This window comes from Oncorhynchus keta, chromosome 2 (genome assembly GCF_023373465.1).
Source record: "Oncorhynchus keta strain PuntledgeMale-10-30-2019 chromosome 2, Oket_V2, whole genome shotgun sequence".
Taxonomy (NCBI): Eukaryota; Metazoa; Chordata; class Actinopteri; order Salmoniformes; family Salmonidae; genus Oncorhynchus; species Oncorhynchus keta.
Window position 1 is genome coordinate 42215417 of NC_068422.1, and position 18852 is coordinate 42234268.

Below are 18852 nucleotides of genomic sequence, written 5' to 3' on the forward strand. Positions count from 1 at the left end.
TCAGTGACCAGGAACTAAAGACCTTTTGTCTGTATAAGTGGCTCGGTCTGATCGATACAGGGGAAAACCTCGTGGGGAGGTAGACCGCACTCCCCGCTCTGCTCTGTTCTTTGCTCACACGCGCTGAGTAGCGGGTTATTAGCTAGTCACAGGTATTCAGCCTCAAGGATGGCATGCCCGAATGGGGGGGCTGTGATTTACTGCATTAGCCGCTCGCAGAAGGCCCTGACAGCGGAGGGCTAATCTGATCTGAAACCCACTGCACCGAGACCTTGTTTCAAGAGCATTTGGCTCTGGCTTTTTAAAACAAAAAACCCTTTCAGAGTTTCTGTGGGGGGCCAAGCTCAGAGAAACACTATCTAGACCAATGAGGAAGGGCCAGGGATGCAAACTGGTGAGGGCCCCCAAAAAATTATATGCACAGAAACACGCAGAAATCCTGTGTAAACTGCTAGAAAACTGTAATGAGGTTGTCACAACACAAAGATTATGCTAATGACGTGATACCAGGCCAAGTGTCACAATACTGAGTAGTATTGCGATACATCGGGGTTTGCTCCGTCCCCCAGGACGCCTGTTCCCATTTTGTATACTTTCTGCACTATACCCTGACCCTGATATTCACACCTCTACTCAATAAAACACGTTGAATTTAACTTCACGCTTCAGCGTTTCACGAATAATTTATTTTTAGAGCAGCGGTGGCAAAGTTAGTGTGGGGGTGGCAGGGTGTGGGGGTGGCCTCCGACCGCAAACTGTAGAGGCCGCAGAGACAATTTAGCTGTTTTAAAGTAACTTCCAGCAATACACATTTTGCCATGGATTATGTAATGTTCTTATGCCATCTGAGTGACTCGTAAAATCAAATGAGGGCTCCATGCTATTTTTGGAATTTTAGATGATCCCGTAGTCGAATGGTGGCAACTATATAGCAGTGACGGCCCGGCCTTGCTAAAATTTAGTATAGGGGAAACACTGCACTTTTTACTGTATAACAGAAATGGCTACAGCAGAAAATAACCGATTTACTCATATCCAAATGCCTACCTGTGATTGGGCATGAGGAACGTAGTAAGGAACATAAATGCATAATGATCTGAATTTTCATTGTGTAAGGAAAGGGGAAACACACCAGGTTTATATGAAACCATCTTCATCCTACTCTTCAGACAACTTTACACACAGCCTTCCAATGAAAACGCTGCGTTCGCCTTGCAGAGGCGGTTGCAGTGCATTCGGTGTGGTGCATACGTTGGATTTATCGAACGTAGGGGTCAAACTGTACGCGTAGACGCCATGACAGAAATGGTAGCAGAAGGTGAACGTTGAACTTTTGTTGCACACTTATCCAGATGATGCTGCGTACTATTTTGCGCAAGGATGCTGTCGGTGTGTTCAAAGTGTTACTCTCTCCCACACACACACACACACACACTTAATCCCAAATGTTAGACACCAAACAGAATTTAAGGAACATCAGATGGATTTTTCCCCCCATCAGATTTACCTTAGAATGAATTACATTGAGTAGGCATAAGCATCTCTTAGAGTAGGCTCTGTATCCCTTTTCTGTTTTTCCTGTGCAATCCAAATGTGTGCATAGCCAAAGGGTACCATGTTAGCTAGCGAGCCAGGTAACATGACTAAACAAGGTCGTTTGTTACCAAACCAAAAACGTACGGCCCACGAGTAGTTTAAAAAGGCCCGCAACATGGTTTATAAAAATACGCAAATTATGCAGCAATTTGCGATAGAATGGGGTTTGGCTAGAAACGCAAGGCTTTCAGTGACGTTAAGGCGCAAGCTGACCGTCCCTGTGCTCCGTTTTGTCTCTGGCAGTGGCACTCCGAGGCTGCGCCACAGTGAAGCCCAGTCAGGCTGGCCTGCTAGTCCTTACAGGCCAAATTAAAATATATCTACATATCCATAACAAAACCCCATCACTGTTTGCACACCCCAAGATCACCATCACGGCTAAATAACATTTAAAAACCGATGGGAGATGGGCAGAGGGAACGGACAGAGAGAAGCAGCAGAGTAGGCTTATGGCTGGTTAGGGGGTGCGGCTGGCTCTACACAGCTGTCACATTGTGAGATCAAAACGGTGAATATCCCCTTTCATCCCTGAAGGGGGAGAGGGGGAGATCCTGGGAGTGTCCTGTGTTCTTGCATCAACAAACAAGGTGTCTGAGTGAAGTTTCAGGGAGGTTAGCTTTCCCAGCTGTAGAGGAGGAGAGAATGGGGGGCTGGCCACACTGCCAGCTGAAGAGGAGAGAATGGGGAGGGGAAGAGGGGGGAAAACTGGCCACGCTGCCAGCTGAAGAGAAGGAGAGAATGGGGAGGAGAGAGCAGGCCACGCTGCCAGCTGAAGAGAGCAGCTTGCTGATGGGGGAGGAGGAGTAGAGGCAGAGTGAAGCAGGCAGCGTAGAACAGGAACAAGACACAGAATAGTAATAAATAAAAAAAATCTAAGAATCACTGATCCGGGGGAGAGAGGTAGGAAGATACGAGAAGACGTGTGACGGTAAAGAGGACGTGGACACACTGTAGGTAGGTAGTTGGTGTGTGTGAGAGAGGGAGAGAATGTGTGGGGAGGGTGAGAGTCAAACACCGACTGACTGACCCCTGTCTCAGCAGCGTCAGGTGTGAGGAGTAGCATGCCTATCCAAACCAGCAGAGCGCTCGCAAGATAGCTTGAGGGCACCAAGTGTCACTCAGGCGGTAAGTATATTTCCACATTAACATTCAGACACTTTTAGTGCGCTTCCCAGAGAAGTAGGTGGGGAAACTGGAGCAAGTGGTTTTGCTAATAATGTCTACTAAGATAGCTTGAAGCTACCGCTCCCGGTGAAAGAATCATACACCGTTTATGGCAGTATTCTTTATTTATTTAACTTATTTATTTTTAAAACTATGCCAGTCGGACAGGAGCTCTCTGGGGACACTTGAAATGAGGGGGGCAACAACCCCAGATGGGTCACTAGACATCCACAATGTCCCAACCACGTCCTCCAGCCTCTATCAACTTGTGGCCCGTTCTTGTGCTGCTAAGGAAAAAGTTGTGTTCTCGGCAGAAATAGAACCCTAGCAGACGAGGGTTTTGACATTTACCAAATGAGACTTTGCCAGTAATCAGAAAAGGGGCCAGGGCCATGTATTAAACGTGATTGGAAAAGGAGTAAGACTTTCAATGACGGCATTGGAATGCGAAGCCATAGGCTATCAAGACCAGAAGCAGAGTCCCCAACAGACCAAACCCAACCCCCCCCTGCTGCAACAACCGCAAGTAGCCCTAGTCCTGCGGTTTTAGTGTCCCAGATGGCATCCATTTGACTGGAACAGTCCTGGAAACACCCTGCTCACTTTTACAAGCATCATCATCATCAGCTGGCCATCATCTCTGAATCACAGATGGGGTCTCCGGTAAAGGCATTTCATAAACACCTTGAATACCATTGAACAGATATCACTTCTACAGATGATTACGTAAAATGTGAGTGGCTAGTACTGCATGTATACAACGGGGAGGGGAAATGATAGGCTAGGTGGTTTGGGCTTGGAAAAGACATGCTGAAAGGTATGTACAGTATCAAATCAAGTGGATTGATTACTGAAGGTGCAAGATAGTCCTAAGAGAACGGGACGTGTGACTGAGTGTAAATGGTACAGCACAGAGGACCGTAGAGGACAGGGCCGTATACATCTGTACCTTCATGATGTCCAGTCGCTCTTCGTCGCAGCGGACAAAGACGCTGGAGGAGGAGGAGAGGGGCAGCGAGGTGGAGAGTGTGACGGCCTCCTGTGCCAGGCGGCGGGCGCGGGCAGCACTGTTGGCGTCGCTGGCGTTCTTCACCTGAGACATGTAGTGGTAGTTCACCTTGAACACCAGCTTCCCGTCATCGTCCTCCGAGACCATCTCAAAGGTGTCTGCCAGGGAGAGACCCAACACAGGTATTAATGTCAATACCTACTGGGACTGCTGGAGAGAAGGTTTAAACACTTTCAAAATGGTTCACTACACATCAAAAGAATAAAAGGCATGAAACAAACATCCTGTTGGCATATCATGCAAATATCCTCCCACTTGGATGAACGAGTACACATGTATCTGGCAGTAAACCTCTATTCAGTAATGACATGACCCCCTATGTCCTTTAATCATATTCCACACCGGGGTTCCTGCCTTGATACCGTGGCTCGTCGACCGTCTCTCTCTTGTACTTGGGCCAGAGCAAGTCCGTTTACATTCATGTCACTTGCGGTTACTTTAGACGTGTGCCGTGCGCAAAAAAATCTATTGCGGCACAACAAAAGTCCCGTAATCAACCACGGCGTGGCAGGATGAGAAGTGACAGACAGAAAATACCTTCCTCCCTGCAGACAAGCAGCAGGACTGATTTATCTATCATTTCAGAAAGGGGTAGGAGGGGGTTTGGGGCTGTGCTGCTGCTGTGTTCTGGGCATTACGTGCACTGAGGGAGGGACCAACCGACAGCCAGCCTCAGAGTGAAGAGCCCTGCCTCTAGTATGTCTAAGCATTCCTCCTCTGCCTTGAAAATAAACATTTCCACATTTCCAACATACGGTACACACCACACCACAACTGGCCCAACTGTACACCACACATTGAACACAAACACACAGAAACTTAAAAGCACTCACCAAACTGAAGCTTCTTCATGATGGCCACGTACTTCTCCTCTAGTGAGCGTAGGATGGACATGGGTTTGGGCCTGGTTGTTGCCTTCTTTGAGGACTCGGCCAACTTCCTCTCTGATGGAGGGAAAGATAAAAAGACAACCTTGTTACCATGGCAGGTTCAAAGTCATCCCTGGCTTACGTTTTCACCTTCATATTGATGAAATAATCTGCAATCCGTTGGGAGATTCTCCCACCCCCTACCCTCCAATTTCTTCTGGGTCTTGTCGACAGCTAAACCATGTCCAAGACAAATGACAATGGAAACGGCCACCAATTTTCGCACCGACAGTCGAGAGACGGGATAGAAAGCAGTTAATGCATTCACATAATTAACGGTCTATTTATAGCACCACAGCCCCACTCTCATCCGCTGCTTTAGTTACTGCTACCTGGACAGATGTACCTCCCATTAAATTACTGGTGCATTTTACTGGCCTATTACGACCAGACTTAGGATGCAAGGGGGGGACCGTCGATACTTTATTTACTCTCAGTTCTGTTGGCACATTAGCGTTGGATATCAATATTTCTTGGAACAGTTTCCCAGTTTAACCAGTCTAATACTAGGCTGTAGGAACAGAGCTTTTAAACGCCCGCCTCCTCGTAAGCCTGTCGCTGGGCCATTTTAAAGACGAATTAAAACAAAACGCATATCGGTCCAGCCCTCTATGCTGCCCATTTCCTTTTGGAACATGAATCCAGTGGCCATTATCATGTGAATTTCCTTGTGTAAAGTGACGGCTGCATTGATCTGAACATTCCCGCCCCCATCTTCAAATAGAGAGAGCCACCGGGGGGGGGGTGTTACAGTCAATCATAGGTCAGATGCATCGGTTGGCAGGAGCTCAGCGGGTTTTATGACCCGATGCCCTCTCACTACCGAACCCTCCTGTCCTTCTCGTGACTGTCTGCACTACGGGTCTCCCTGCACCGTTGGGACACGGACAGAAGGGCTGCATGGGGCCTGTGGGACAACAGGTAGCCACAATAGGACAAAAAAAAGTCTCTATTTAGCATCAAAGTGATGTAAGGGAACAGGTTAACTTTTAACCTGTCACTGACAGAGTGGGGTTGGAGTTGGGTAAGGGATGTTCAGGCCTAAAACAGGACACGTTTCCATGATTAAGATAAAATTGATACTTAAAAGGCTCCAAGTCAATGACAGCCCAGGGAATTTGTACTTGTGGAGACTAAACTTAAGAGACCCATTTTCTTGTCCTTGTCCCAAGAACACACAGGACAAAAGGGAGAGGTAGCAAGAAAAATGTAGACTGGGAAGACATTTGGGACCTGCTGAAATAATTCAGTCGAATTTCAAGGGGGGAGGAGGAGAAAATCTTTTGAAAGAGCCAAATCCAGACAACCTTTAAAAAGGCACGGGCTAACATTTTACTGTGTCACTTCGTATTACAATAAATGTCCGTAAAAAAAAGCCAAGGAGGGTCCAGACTAATAGTCCCCTTGCTCGGCATGGTTTGGCCCTAGGCCAGAGAGCGACGTGTGTGCGGCCAGCCTTACCCTGGTTTGCCTGCCGTAGGCTGGTGGTGGCAGCGTAGACAATCTCAGCCGTCCTCTGGATGTCAGGCACCAGCAGGGTCAGGCCCTCAGGCTCTGGGTCTGAGCTATCAGGCTTCACCACGCCTTTTGCCTTGTCTTTCTTTGACCTGAATAACAAAAAGAGGAGTTCAGTAAATCAACATAATCCCTGCCTGCAGTGACATATATCGCTCATTTACTAGCATTGCAGTCAATCACGGAAGGAAATCTGAGGCGACAAGATTACTGATGGGAATAGAAATGTTCAATGGTCCTAAGGAGTGCTCTACAGTGCAACAATTAAACATTTGGGCGGTTCTGTAGATGATACCCATGTCCATCTGAAAAGGAGCATATTGCCCAGTGAGCCACAATCCTGGAGCAAAATTGATATACCCATTTCCAGTATTTTTCATGCTCTGTTAAAGGGGTGTGCATCCAACGGTGAAGCCTCAAAACCAAGAAGCAAAGACCATCTGACCCAATGTTCAGACAAATGTAACGAAGTGGCAAGGACACCATTCCTCTTGTCCAGGTGCCATGAATACTTTAACCAGTTTTGTGAAGACTTGCAGCATAAATAATTTGGCGCTCACAACTAGGTAAGCAGAGACATTGAAAAAAAACTCCCTACTTTCATCCCAGTTAAAATTCAAATAAGTCCCTGCATCAAAACTCCTGGGTTAAGTGGAAAACCCCAGAGGTGGCTGAAATACACGAGGGACGTTAAAACAGTCCTTTAACCTTGTGCATAAAAACGCAGTGGGAGCTGAGAGGAGAATGGATTCCGCGGCCTTGCTGATGGGTGGCTGAAAAAGACACTTTCCACATGACCTTTTGTGAAGTTGAACAGCCGCCAAGTTCCCTCCCCTTTCTCGCCCCTCTGCTCCACCAAGGACAGTCAGCGAAGGTCTTCTGTCACCAACCCCCCCCTCCCCGTCCTCATCGGCCATTTCATTCCATTGCAGGCCAGGCGGCCAACACATGCCTTGGCAGGCTGGACACAGATGGGGAGAGACAGTTGAAGAGAATGCCTAACGCTCTGCTGTGGATGCCCAGCTGTCCCAACCGCCCCAAGGCCCTGCTTTCATTAGAACTCTCTCGGTGTGTCCGGACCTCAGTCCTCAGAGTCCAGCCTGATGTAATGCCTGTGGATATGATGCTTATGAATGCATTATCGCTGGGGTCTGACGGAGCCGATAGCAGGGCATCCCCCCCCCCCCCATCACTGTTGAAGAAACCACAGCTTCATGCTGGACCACCCTCAGACAGTAATCCTAATTGTGTTGCTGATAGGCAGCAGGGGTACAGACCACCAGGTAGGTCTGTCAGTCTCCCAGGGTGGATTGGCTATTCTGCTGTACATTTGAAAACGACTGTCATGGGTCCTGGCATGTTTGTTGGTGGGACATTCAAGAGGGAGGGGCTGTACCTTCTAAAAATAACACCCAGCTGGAGCATTAAATTCATAACATGCCACCAGAGAGGAGACATGCATGTCTGTGGGAATCGTACATGCGCTGGAACGGTTTGATATGTCTCCACGGCTCACCACGCATGGCTCACATCCTTTAAATATTGACTCCTCGGATGGGATCCCACGGAATACTGAGGATTCCGCGCACTGGGCGGATGTGTGTAGCTAGCGTAGAGGCTAGGAAGAGGTTAACAGTGCCTCGGCTCCTCTGAAGTGTCCTGCTACGGTCTTTGCGTAAAGCTCAGCACTGGGCTGGATGGTGGGGGGAGATATATGGGAGGGGGTTAAGGATCCTTTACACAAACTGTTAATTGTGCTGCTGAAGCAGAATAACATGGACTTCCTGCAGACTTTGGGGCTGTGATTAATAATGGATGGTCACAGGCTCACAGGTCAGGTCTACAGGCTCACTACTGCTGATGACTCACGGTCTAGAGACCAGGGAGGAGGCTGGCCCAGGATCGAACCCCCTTGAAACGCTAATTAGCGCATTAGCGCGGCGGAAACCATCAATTTACATTGATTACATGGGCAGTAAGACTTTATTCTTTGCTTGTGTTGTATGTTCTTACTCTGTCCGTTTAAGTCCCCACCTGAGGCGGTTAGTGTAGGTGTCCACGCAGGTCTTCATCTTGGCCAGCAGCATGCCCACAGACGTCTGTCCCTCGGAGCTTCCCTCCTCCTCTTCCTCCTGGCTGGGGTCTCCTGACAGAGGCAGCAGCAGGGGCACCAGGGCCGTGGAGGTGGAGATGGCCCTCAGCAGCTCCAGCAGCGCCCGGTACAGGGGCACGTGGCGAGCCATGTCAAGCACTGAGGGGAGAAGAGAACACAGGAACCAGGGCGTTAAGGAGGAAGGTCAACTCAGACTGGAGAGTGCATAAGCGAGAGCCAAGAGAAACATGGTAATAGGGTTGTTTTGGAATCAATCCCAATAAAAACATAGACAAAGACAAGACACCCATAATTCCGACACCTCTCCTGCGATCAAACTACGCATCGCTGTAAAAAGGAAATCCAAATTGGGCTGGCACATCTGAAGACACACACACAAATCGAAATTGGCTTCCAAGACACCAGTTTAGAATTCAATATAGAAGTACATGAGAGAACATAAGAGTATCCGTCACATGGTCTTGAGTCAACCTGTGTGTGTGTGTGACGGGATAGATGGGGGCAGGTCGGAGAAGTCCAGATTGCACTTGGAGAAAGGAGAGGAGCAGCTTGACTAGAGATGGATTGTAGTGAGCAGACAGCTAGTGAAAAGGGATATTAAATATGATTAGAGTTCCAGGAATGGACAAATGACATGCACGCACTAGGAACAGCCCTCAGGCGGCCAAAAACCAAAGTCCAGAACTCAATTTAAACTGCTCACAAACAAAAACGTGAGCCCGACTTCTGCCCAATACCCACTCACGTCCCTGAACGCAACTCAAAAACAGCCCTGTGTTCCCTGAAATGAAGCCGAGCCAGCTAGTCAGGAGGGCAGTCACCAATGGAAGCTAATCTAAAAGGAAAACTGGGGCCGAGCAACCCCCTCACTTACGTTCCCAGATACATGATTGAATCAAATAATGAATCTCAGGGTGTCATTTTCGAGAATGTAGGACGAGTCAGGGAGTGTGATAGATTGGAAAATCCACAGCTGTGCTGTGGTCCAAAGAAAAGGGGGAGTGCAGGAGAGAGAAAGAGGTGGAGACATATTAGATTTGCGGGGAGGGAATAATCCTGACGTGGCTGTGACAGGAGCAGGCCCAGCTGTTTGTCCTGCAGCTTCTTCATTGTGATGGGATTCCATACAGTATAGGTCCCCCTCATCCGCATGACGAGGACTGACAGTTCCCACTTCATACCCATAATGGAAGTTTAAATAACATTGAGTTGTGGTGGCGAGCCTGCTGAGCTAGGCCCCTGCCCCTGCATTCCCTTGTGAGCGGCTTGCGCGAGACAGAGGGCAGGTGCACTCGGTGACCCAAAAACCCCATTAAAAATCTAACCTGGTTCCACGTGGTTGTGCTGTGAGAAAGGCCCTGGCCTGGGACAGCGTGAAACGGGGTTAAAAGGATGTGCTAGATTTCTTTGTGGTGTGGTTGGTTGGTTGTGTTCCTAGTTGGTGGGGGAAATAAAAAGAACACCCAGACATAATCCCTTGGTGAAAAGAGAGGATTTTTAGGATGTATTCAAAACGGGTCTGACTTGGAGAAGCACAAAGGCAATTTGATGGATTAGAACAAATCTAGCAGAGAGCACCGAGGAAGAAACCTTGTCCTCACTCCTTTGTCTGATGATGTACTCCCGTGTATTTAGCCACATTGTTTAACAAGCTGTCTGAAAAGCATAAAAGTCACTTCTTGTGGCCTACATCCCTTAGATGTGTTTTAAGCAGTCCGTGGACAGTCATACTCCTGCTGAACCAAGATCGTGTCCATCATTGTCAGAGGCATATCCGGTCTGTGAGTGGAAAGAGATTTGCGGTGACGGCACAGACATTTCCATTCGCGTGTGTGCGAGTACACGTGTGTCACTGTCGACCTGAGAGCAACGGTGTGCTCAAATGGAGCAGGACGGCCCTACACTTTTGCACCCAGTCTGCTTTACATTTATATTGGAATTCCCGGCCCCAACGTCCCTTTCCCAGATTTTTAACATTGACCTCTCGTCACTCTAATCTGCTCCTCAATCCTCTCTAGTGTGTGTGGGCAGCACCCAGAGCAGAGACCAAATCCCCACGCTACTGATTCCAATTACCGCTAGGCTCCGGTCAACTGGTATGATTGATGTGGGAGATGTCACTATTATCCTTATGTCTAATGTCCCCAGTGTTGAGTGAGTGTGTGTGTTGCTTTAAACTCCTCCTCTGTGTCTCTCCCTCCCCCCATTCTCCTCGTACTCTCATGGTCAAGTACATCCCTTGTTCGTCATCATTTAACTTGGACTAGAACCAACAAAATAGCTTTCTCTGCGCAAGGAAAGAAGATGGACTGACAATCTAATAATACATTAAGACTCTTTTTCCCCCAATGGGTGATAAAACAAGGTTAGGAAATCTAACAACAGCAGTAATGCTGCAGAGACAAACATGGGTCTGATATGACCTTCGTTCCTTTAAGGCAAACCATAATTCTGTCCATCAGATTAAAATAAAGGACACAAAAAGTCACAATAGGAGGGGCACCTCCCCAGACTTTAAATTGGCAATAAAAAAAGGTTATCTGTGATACTCCGACAGACGAACAGAAAAGGAGCTACAGTGTACTGGACATCCATCTTGACCACAGCTGGCTTGCGAAAGCTGACAGGGGGGAAGAGACCCCATGTCCACATTTTATTACGTTACAGCCTTATTCTAAAAAAGACAAATAAGAATTATTCCCTAAATCTACACACAATACCCCATAATAACAACCAAAAACAGGCTTAGACATTTTTGCAAATGTATTAAAAATTAAAAATACTGGAATATGTAAATGTGATAGGTATTCAGACCCTTTACTCAGTACTTTGTTGAAGCACCATCGGCAGCAATTACAGCCTCAAGTCTTCTTGGGTATGACGCTACAAGCTTGTCACGCGTGTATTTGGGGAGTTTCTCCTATTCTTCTCTGCAGATCCTCTCAAGCTTTGTCAGGTTGGATGGGGAGTGTCGCTGCACAGCTATTTTCAGGTCTATCAAGAGATGTTTGATCGGGTTCAAGTCTGCGCTCTGGTTGGGCCACTCAAGGAGACTCATAGACTTGTCCCGAAGCCACTCCTGCGTTGTCTTGGCTGTGTGCTTATGGTCGTTGTCCTGTTGGAAGGTGAACCTTCACCCCAGTCTGAGCTCCTGAGCACTTTGGAGCAGGTTTTCATCAAGGAGCTCTGTACTTCGCTTTGTTCATCTTTCCCTTGATCCTGACTAGTCTCCCAGTCCCTGAAAAACATCCCCAAAGCATACTACCACTACCATGCTTCATCGTAGGGATGTGCCAGGTTTCCTCCAGATGTGACGCAAATCCAGTTTCTCATGGTACTTTGTGCACCTTTTGGCAAACTATAAGCGGGCTGTCATGTGCCTTTTACTGAAGAGTGTCTTCTGTCTGGCCACTCCACCATAAAAGCCTGGTGGAGTGTTGCAGAATTGGTTGTCTTTTCCACAGAGGAACTCCGGAGCGCTGTCAGAGTGACCATCGGGTTCTTGGTTACCTCCCTGACCAAGGACCTTCTCCCCCGATTGCTCAGTCTGGCTGGGCGGCCAGCTCTTGGAAGAGACTTGGTGGTTCCAATCTTCATACATTTAAGAATAATGGAGGCCACTGTGTTCTTGGGACCTTCAATGCTGCAGAAATTATTTGGTACCTTTCCCCAGATCTGTGCCTTGACACAATCCTGTCTCGGAGGTCTATGGACAATTCCTTCAACCTCATGTCTTGTTTTTTGCTCTGACATGCACTGTCAACTGTGGACCTTATATAGACAGGTGTGTTCCTTCCCAAATCATGTCCAATCAATTGAATTTACTGCTGGTGGACTCCAATCAAGTTGTAGAAATATCAAAGATAACCAATAGAAACAGGCCGCACCTGAGCTCAATTTTGAGTCTCTTAGTTTTTTACATTTTGAATACATTTACAAAGAAAATGTAAACCTGTTTTCGCTTTGTCATTATGGGGTATTGCGTGTAGACTGATGAGGGAAAAAATATTTAATACATTTTAGAAATGTGGAAAAGTAAAGGGGTTTGAGTACTTTCCCAATGCACTGCTTAGCTAGGTGCTTCATACTAAAAACAATCTGAGCAAGCATGTGAGATGCATGCAGGCGCGGGAGATGCATGCAGGCGCGGGAGATGCATGCAGGCGCGGGAGATGCATGCAGGCGCGGGAGATGCATGCAGGCGCGGGAGATGCAGGCAGGCGCGGGAGATGCAGGCAGGCGCGGGAGATGCAGGCAGGCGTGTGGGAGCAGATGTGTGAGCAGACACATGGCCACAGTGTCTGAGCAGGGAAGGCGGGAGACAAGGAGAGAGAAGTTGATAGAAAAAGCGCGAGAGAGAGGAGATGGAGCACTGATGCATTCTCCAAAAACCTAGAATCTCAACCAACCAGAGACAAAACAGAGATGCTCTTTGCATATTGTATTTTAAAAACAAGGCCAATAGCTAACATCTTAAATAGTCTTACAATGGATTTTTGTGGTTTAGGGGAAACTTGAGACCGTGGCTATGCTACAGTTTAACAAAAGGCTAGGAAGGTTGGTGACAAAAACCAGTCAAAATACTAAACACATTTATCTTCGCACTGTGGCTTGGTTCAAGTTTAATTGGCTTCTCGACAGGGCGCACAACTGCTTCTGACACACGAGAGAAGATGGGGAATAGCCTTGGATTTATCCACGGCACTTCTCATCGAAGCTGGAAGAGCATGGCACTGGCTCGCAGCGGCAACCACCACACGTTGATATTCATCACAACATTCCTCAGTCTAGTTGGGCATCTGTGAGAAAAATAATCCCCAGAACATCAATAGCCTCTCACCCAATATAAAGCCCTTGCAGGAAATAGGGCTAACTAGCCTGATAGGAATATGACTTAAAAAAAGTGACAAGTGAGAGGAAAGTATGAAAAGCAAATGCAAATTGGGTTTGTTCCACCAATTGGGTGCCTTTTGAGAAGTGTAACTTGGTGGGGGGGAAAAAACAAAAAAAGTTATTTCAACAAATGTTAACATTGTCATAAAGAGCATGTTCAACTTAATAAAATGCGCTCTTCCCCATCTCAAGATATTAAATAAGTTAAATAAAGTGCCTATTAAGCACCAAATAAAGTAACAGGGTTGACGACGTCATCTTATATCAGCCATAAATCCTTTTGTGACAGGGGGAATGGAAGCTTGAGGTGTGCAACAGGGCGGGGCAATTGAATTCAAGCTTCACAAAAAAATTAAATGGTCAAAAAATGTCTAGCCTGTCTGACGTGTAATATTCAACACACTATCACAAAACACCAGAAAATTTGAAAGAGTAGAACCAGCCGAGCTCACCTGCTTTTACACTAGGATTTGAGTATTATATGTTCAATGTGTTTAAAAATATATATTAAAAACGTAAAAAAAGGAATAGTTTCACCATATTGAAACAAGAGTTCAGCTCACGTAAAAAGGTCGACTTGAAAATGTGGAACAGGTTTTTTTTTCTTCCTTAAAATGAATCACTAATAACATGCAATAAATGATCTTCATAAATAACTGTCAAAGCAACATAAATAACTGTCAAAGCAACAAAATAACTAAGGTTTGATAATGATAGTGAAACTTGGAGAAAAGTTGGATTGAAGTGGGTTAAAACACTTCCTAGAAGTCAGAGGATGCACAGAGGGACATGTCAGATTTATTGAATTCTTCCATGTCGTCTATATTAAAAAGGGCAATTCATTTAATATAAACAGGCTTTTAAAATTCTATATTTGTACACAATTTCCACTTAAAGGGGCTCATTTTAGGGAACAACCCAATTCATTAAAGAGAATGAGATCAAAACATTCAAATGTGGCCGTGGAGCCGTCCTAATAAGTGCCAAGACATGATGGCCTGAAATGTCTCTTGGCTGCAACAACGCATAAACAATTCAGAGACGACATCCAAAAAGCCACAAGGCAAGGGGAGGGCATCTCATGTACTCTATTCGCAACTTTACTTAGAAATCACATAAAGTGGAGCAGGTTGAAATATTACATCAAGCTAAGTGTGATGCTGAAATACGACACTCCAGAGTTGAGAACCAGTCGAGGGTTAGCTGCATACATAATGCATGTGCAACAAGCATTGAAAGTATAAAGCCTTTGCTAGTCCTCAAATCAGAAGTACAAGCATTAAGAACACAGAGCGCCCCCTGAGCACCCCAAGCCATGTTATCTAGGCCTAAACTGTTATTATTGTCAATGTAACAACACACCAGCCATTTTTTTTTTTGACTAATTTTGATAGGGAGACGTTGCGAGCAATTCGCATCACTCCGCTAACAGGAAGCACAGAAAATGAGACACCAGAGCGTACATGTCTACCTTGTTGTGATTAAAGTCATAATTCAACATCTATCATGGTCCAAAACACACCAACACAGTCATGAAGAGGGCACCACAACACCTCTTACCCCTCATGAGGCTGAAAAGATTTGGCATGGGCCCTCAGATCCTCAAAAAGTTATACAGCTGCACCATGGAGAGCACCTTGACTGGTTGCCATCCAGGAGCTCTATACCAGGCGGTGTCAGAAGAAGGCCCTAAAAACTGTCTAAGACTCCAGCCACCCAAGTCATAGACTAGGGGTACCGATGCACCAAGTCTGGAACCAACAGGTCCCTAAAACAGCTTCTCCACCCAAGCCATAAGACAGAGTTACTTGAATAGTTAACCAAATAGATACCCGGACTACCTGCATTGACCTTTTTTGCACTAACTTTGACTCATCACATATGCTGCTGGTACTGTTTATTATGCGACTTTATTCCTAGTTATATGTGCAGTGCCGTCAGAAAGTATTCACACCCCTCGACTTTATCCACATTTAGTTGTGTAACAGTCTGAATTTAAAACGGATTAAATTGAGATTGTCACTGGTCTACTACACACAATACCCCATAATGTCAAAGTGGAATTGTTTTTATTGTATTTTTGTTTTTACAAATGAAAAGCTGAAAATTCTTGAGTCAATAAGTATTCAACCGCTTTGTTATGGCAAGTCTAAATAAGTTCAGCAGTTCACTTTTGCTTAAAAAGTTAGTGTGAGCAATAGTGATTTTTTTAATGACCACCTCATCTAAAGGAGGGAAACCATTCAGGGTTTTCACCACAAGGCCAAAGGTGACTTTAAAACAGTCCTAGTTTAATGGCTGTGATAGGAGAAAATCGAGGATGGAACAACATTGTAGTTACTCCACAATACTAGCTTGACAGAGTGAAATAGAAGCCTGTACAGAATACAAATCGTCCAAAATATACAGTCTGTTCACAACAAGGCACTCAAGTAATACTGCAAAAACATATGTGGCAAAGCAATTAAATGTTTGTCCTGAATACAAAGTGTTACGTTTTGGGCAAATACAATACAACACATTAATGAGTACCACTCTTCATATTTTCAAGCATAGTGGTGGCTGGATCATGTTATGGATTTGCATGTAATCATTAACTGGGGTGTTTTTCCAGGATAAAAAAAAAATTAATGGAGCACAGGCAAAATCCTAGAGGAAAACCTGGTTCAGTCTGCTTTCTACCAGACACTGGGAGATGAATTCATCTTTCAGCAGGACAATCGACACTTGAGTTGCTTACCAAGAGGACAGTGAATGTTACAGTTTTGACTTAAATCTGCATTAGAATCTATGACAAGACCAGAAAATGGTTGTCTAGCAATGATCAACAACCAAACAGAGCTTGAATAATGTTGAAAATAATAATAATAATAATAATAATAAATATATATATTTTTTTAAGGTAAATGCTGCACAATCCAGTTGTGGAAAGCTCTTGGAGGCTTCCCAGAAAGACAGCTGTAATCGGCGTGTGATGACACTGCTCTGGATGAAGTTCATGGTTGGGATTGTACACTATACCGTCCAGATGTCAATCTCAACATAAAAAAACAAATTAAATTATCAAATTGATTGTTTGACATTTATAAAATTGCATAGCGAATATGGCAATATGAATACTGTGCTCGTTATGTTTTTTTGCATGAGTTATACAATAAGAAATAAAATGGTAATGATTCATCTCCAAGTAGCCATTGATTTAGCATAATTGAACAAGTCACAAGTAGTGTCACTCCATCTAGTGGAAGGGGAAAGAAAACGGCTTAGGATTCAGCAGCGGGCTGCATAATCTGTTTGTATATCCAATCACAGCGCAGCGACATGTTTTCAGGCCCACCTTCGGCTAAAGCGGTGCCCCTGTGACGTCAGGTTTGAAATGAGATGAGAAACCAAAAGGAAATGAGAGAGAGCTCAATCAAGAGGCCTGTGCTTCTGAGAAGGAGGGAGGAAGGGAAGAGGGAGGGATGAGAGAGCGCGACGCTGCCGTGTGTACTTGACAAATTAGTGTTCATAGAACTACCAGATAAGAGTGCCATCGGCGGCGACTCCTCTCCTACCACCGACACTGTTCGCAACTTCAATACAAGAACAAGACTCTACCTTGCCCCTTTTCTCCTGTCCCCAGTCTCCTGCTCCTCCAAAAGCAGCACAGTAAAATGTGTAATAGACAGGATCCTGTGTTTTGCGCAATCATGTGACAGAAATGTTTTATTCTGTATTTTAAACCATATTCAGAAATGAGAATTGCACCAAAGAAATTCAAGCTATGGTCTCCATTTATAGCTGGGAAGGGACCTCTACTGTTTCTAAAAGACCAGTGGAGTATGATTTCTGTTTCAACTTGTTATTGTTTACTTTGGTCAATTCCTACTAGCACAGACTTTGTTGAAAACTATTGAGGGAAAATGTACTTGTTACAACTGTGATACGTGGTCTCACCTAGCTATCTTAAGATAACTGTGCCGATTTTAAGTCGCTCTGGATAAGAGTGTCTGCTAAATGACTAAAATAAAAATGATACTCCTGAACCATCTGACAACAAAAAGGTGAGTTTGATGAAAAGGGTTCAAATCCAGGTATGTCACATGACTGTGCAAAACAGGGCCCTAGATCAAGGCTAGCCAAGCAGTACTACGCACAAGGAGGTAAGTGGGAATAAGAGCAGCGAGTGTGGAAGAGGCGCCACTGTAGCCTGGTTGCTCCTTCTGTGGGTCCCCAGAGGTGGCAGTGAGTCACAGCCTGGCACAGGGCACAATGTCCAGCCAGCCTTGTTAATCCACAATTTGGGGTTAGGCTCAGGTAGCGGTAGGAAAACTGTAGTAAACAAATAAGAACGTGGCAAAAGGGGAATGGGAAGGAGGTCAATGCCTATAGCGGAAATTGCTAATTCGAAATATGTTGCAGAGGATAAAAAAATGGAATCGGCAAGGTTTATGCTACACACTCCTTTGCAGGGAATACCTGGTCGGTCTCGGCGATTAAATGGAGTCATGTGAATAGAAGTAAAAAGGCTGGCCCTGTCGTTATGTTACTACGCCAGTGGGCTCCCTGCACGTTTCCATTCCCAGTTCATCATGGGAGTAAACAGCGACAGAGGTCAATAAAGCAATAACAGATAAGGTCCCACCACTAACACAGAGCAGTATGGTAGATAGTTCTGGGGAATAACCCAACATTTTGGTTCTTTTTTGGTTTAAAAAAAAAAAAATTGACTTCACATGTGCAATTATTTGAATTCCATTTCCTTTGTTTTTTCTGAGAGCACAATGGAGTTTCTCTAGAGATAAATCAGATCAAGCCCAAACTGTGGGATGTATACTGAACAAAAATAAAAGCAACAATTTCAAAGATTTTGCTGAGTTGCAGTTGACACAAGGAAATCAGTCAATTGAAATAAATAGATTAGCCCTAATCTATGGATTTCACATGACTGGGCGGGGGCTCCGCCATGGGTGGGCATAGGTCTACCCACTTGGGAGCCAAAACTAGGTCCAGCCAATCAGAAAGAGTTTCGCCCCACAAAAGGGCTTTATTACAGACAGAAATACTCCTCCGTGATGATCCCGCAGGCGAAGAAGCCTGATGTGGAGGTCCTGGGCTGGTGTGGTTACACGTGGCTTGCAGTTGTGAGGCCAGATGGACGTACTGCCAAATTCTCTAAAACAACATTGGAGGTGGTTTATGGTTGAGAAATTAATATTGAATTCTCTGGGAACAGCTCTGGTGGACATTCCTGCAGTCAAGCATGCCAATTGCACACCCCCTCAAAACTTGGGACATCTGTGCCATTGAGATAATGGCCAATTTTAGAGTGGCCTTTTATTGTTCCCTAGCACAAGGTGCACCTGTGTAATGAGCATGCTGTTTAAATCAGCTTATTGATATGCCACACCTGTCAGGTCGATGGATTATATTGACAAAAGGAGAAATGATCACTAACGGGGATATAAACAAATGTGTGCACAACATTTGAGAGAAATTCAAATCTTTGCGCATATAAAACCTTTCTGGGATCTTTTATTTCAGCTCATGAAACATGCGACCAACACTTTACATGTTTCATTTATACTTTG

The 18852-nt window shown here is 45.4% G+C and overlaps 1 protein-coding gene across 23 annotated transcripts in view; it reads right to left on the bottom strand.

The window, feature by feature from the left end:
- Positions 1–18852, bottom strand: part of LOC118361340 (baculoviral IAP repeat-containing protein 6-like) — a 145553-nt gene that overhangs the window by 15638 nt on the left and 111063 nt on the right. For 18 of the 23 annotated variants that reach the window (XM_052476922.1, XM_052476945.1, XM_052476939.1 and 15 more), the window contains 4 exons: positions 8287–8524; positions 6220–6365; positions 4663–4773; positions 3710–3927 (listed from right to left, as the gene is read on the bottom strand). In XM_052476922.1, coding sequence (XP_052332882.1) covers positions 3710–3927; positions 4663–4773; positions 6220–6365; positions 8287–8524 — 713 coding nt within the window. The remainder of the gene's footprint in view (positions 1–3709; positions 3928–4662; positions 4774–6219; positions 6366–8286; positions 8525–18852) is intronic. The other 5 variants (XM_052476930.1, XM_052476987.1, XM_052476976.1 and 2 more) reach the window with 1 other exon arrangement.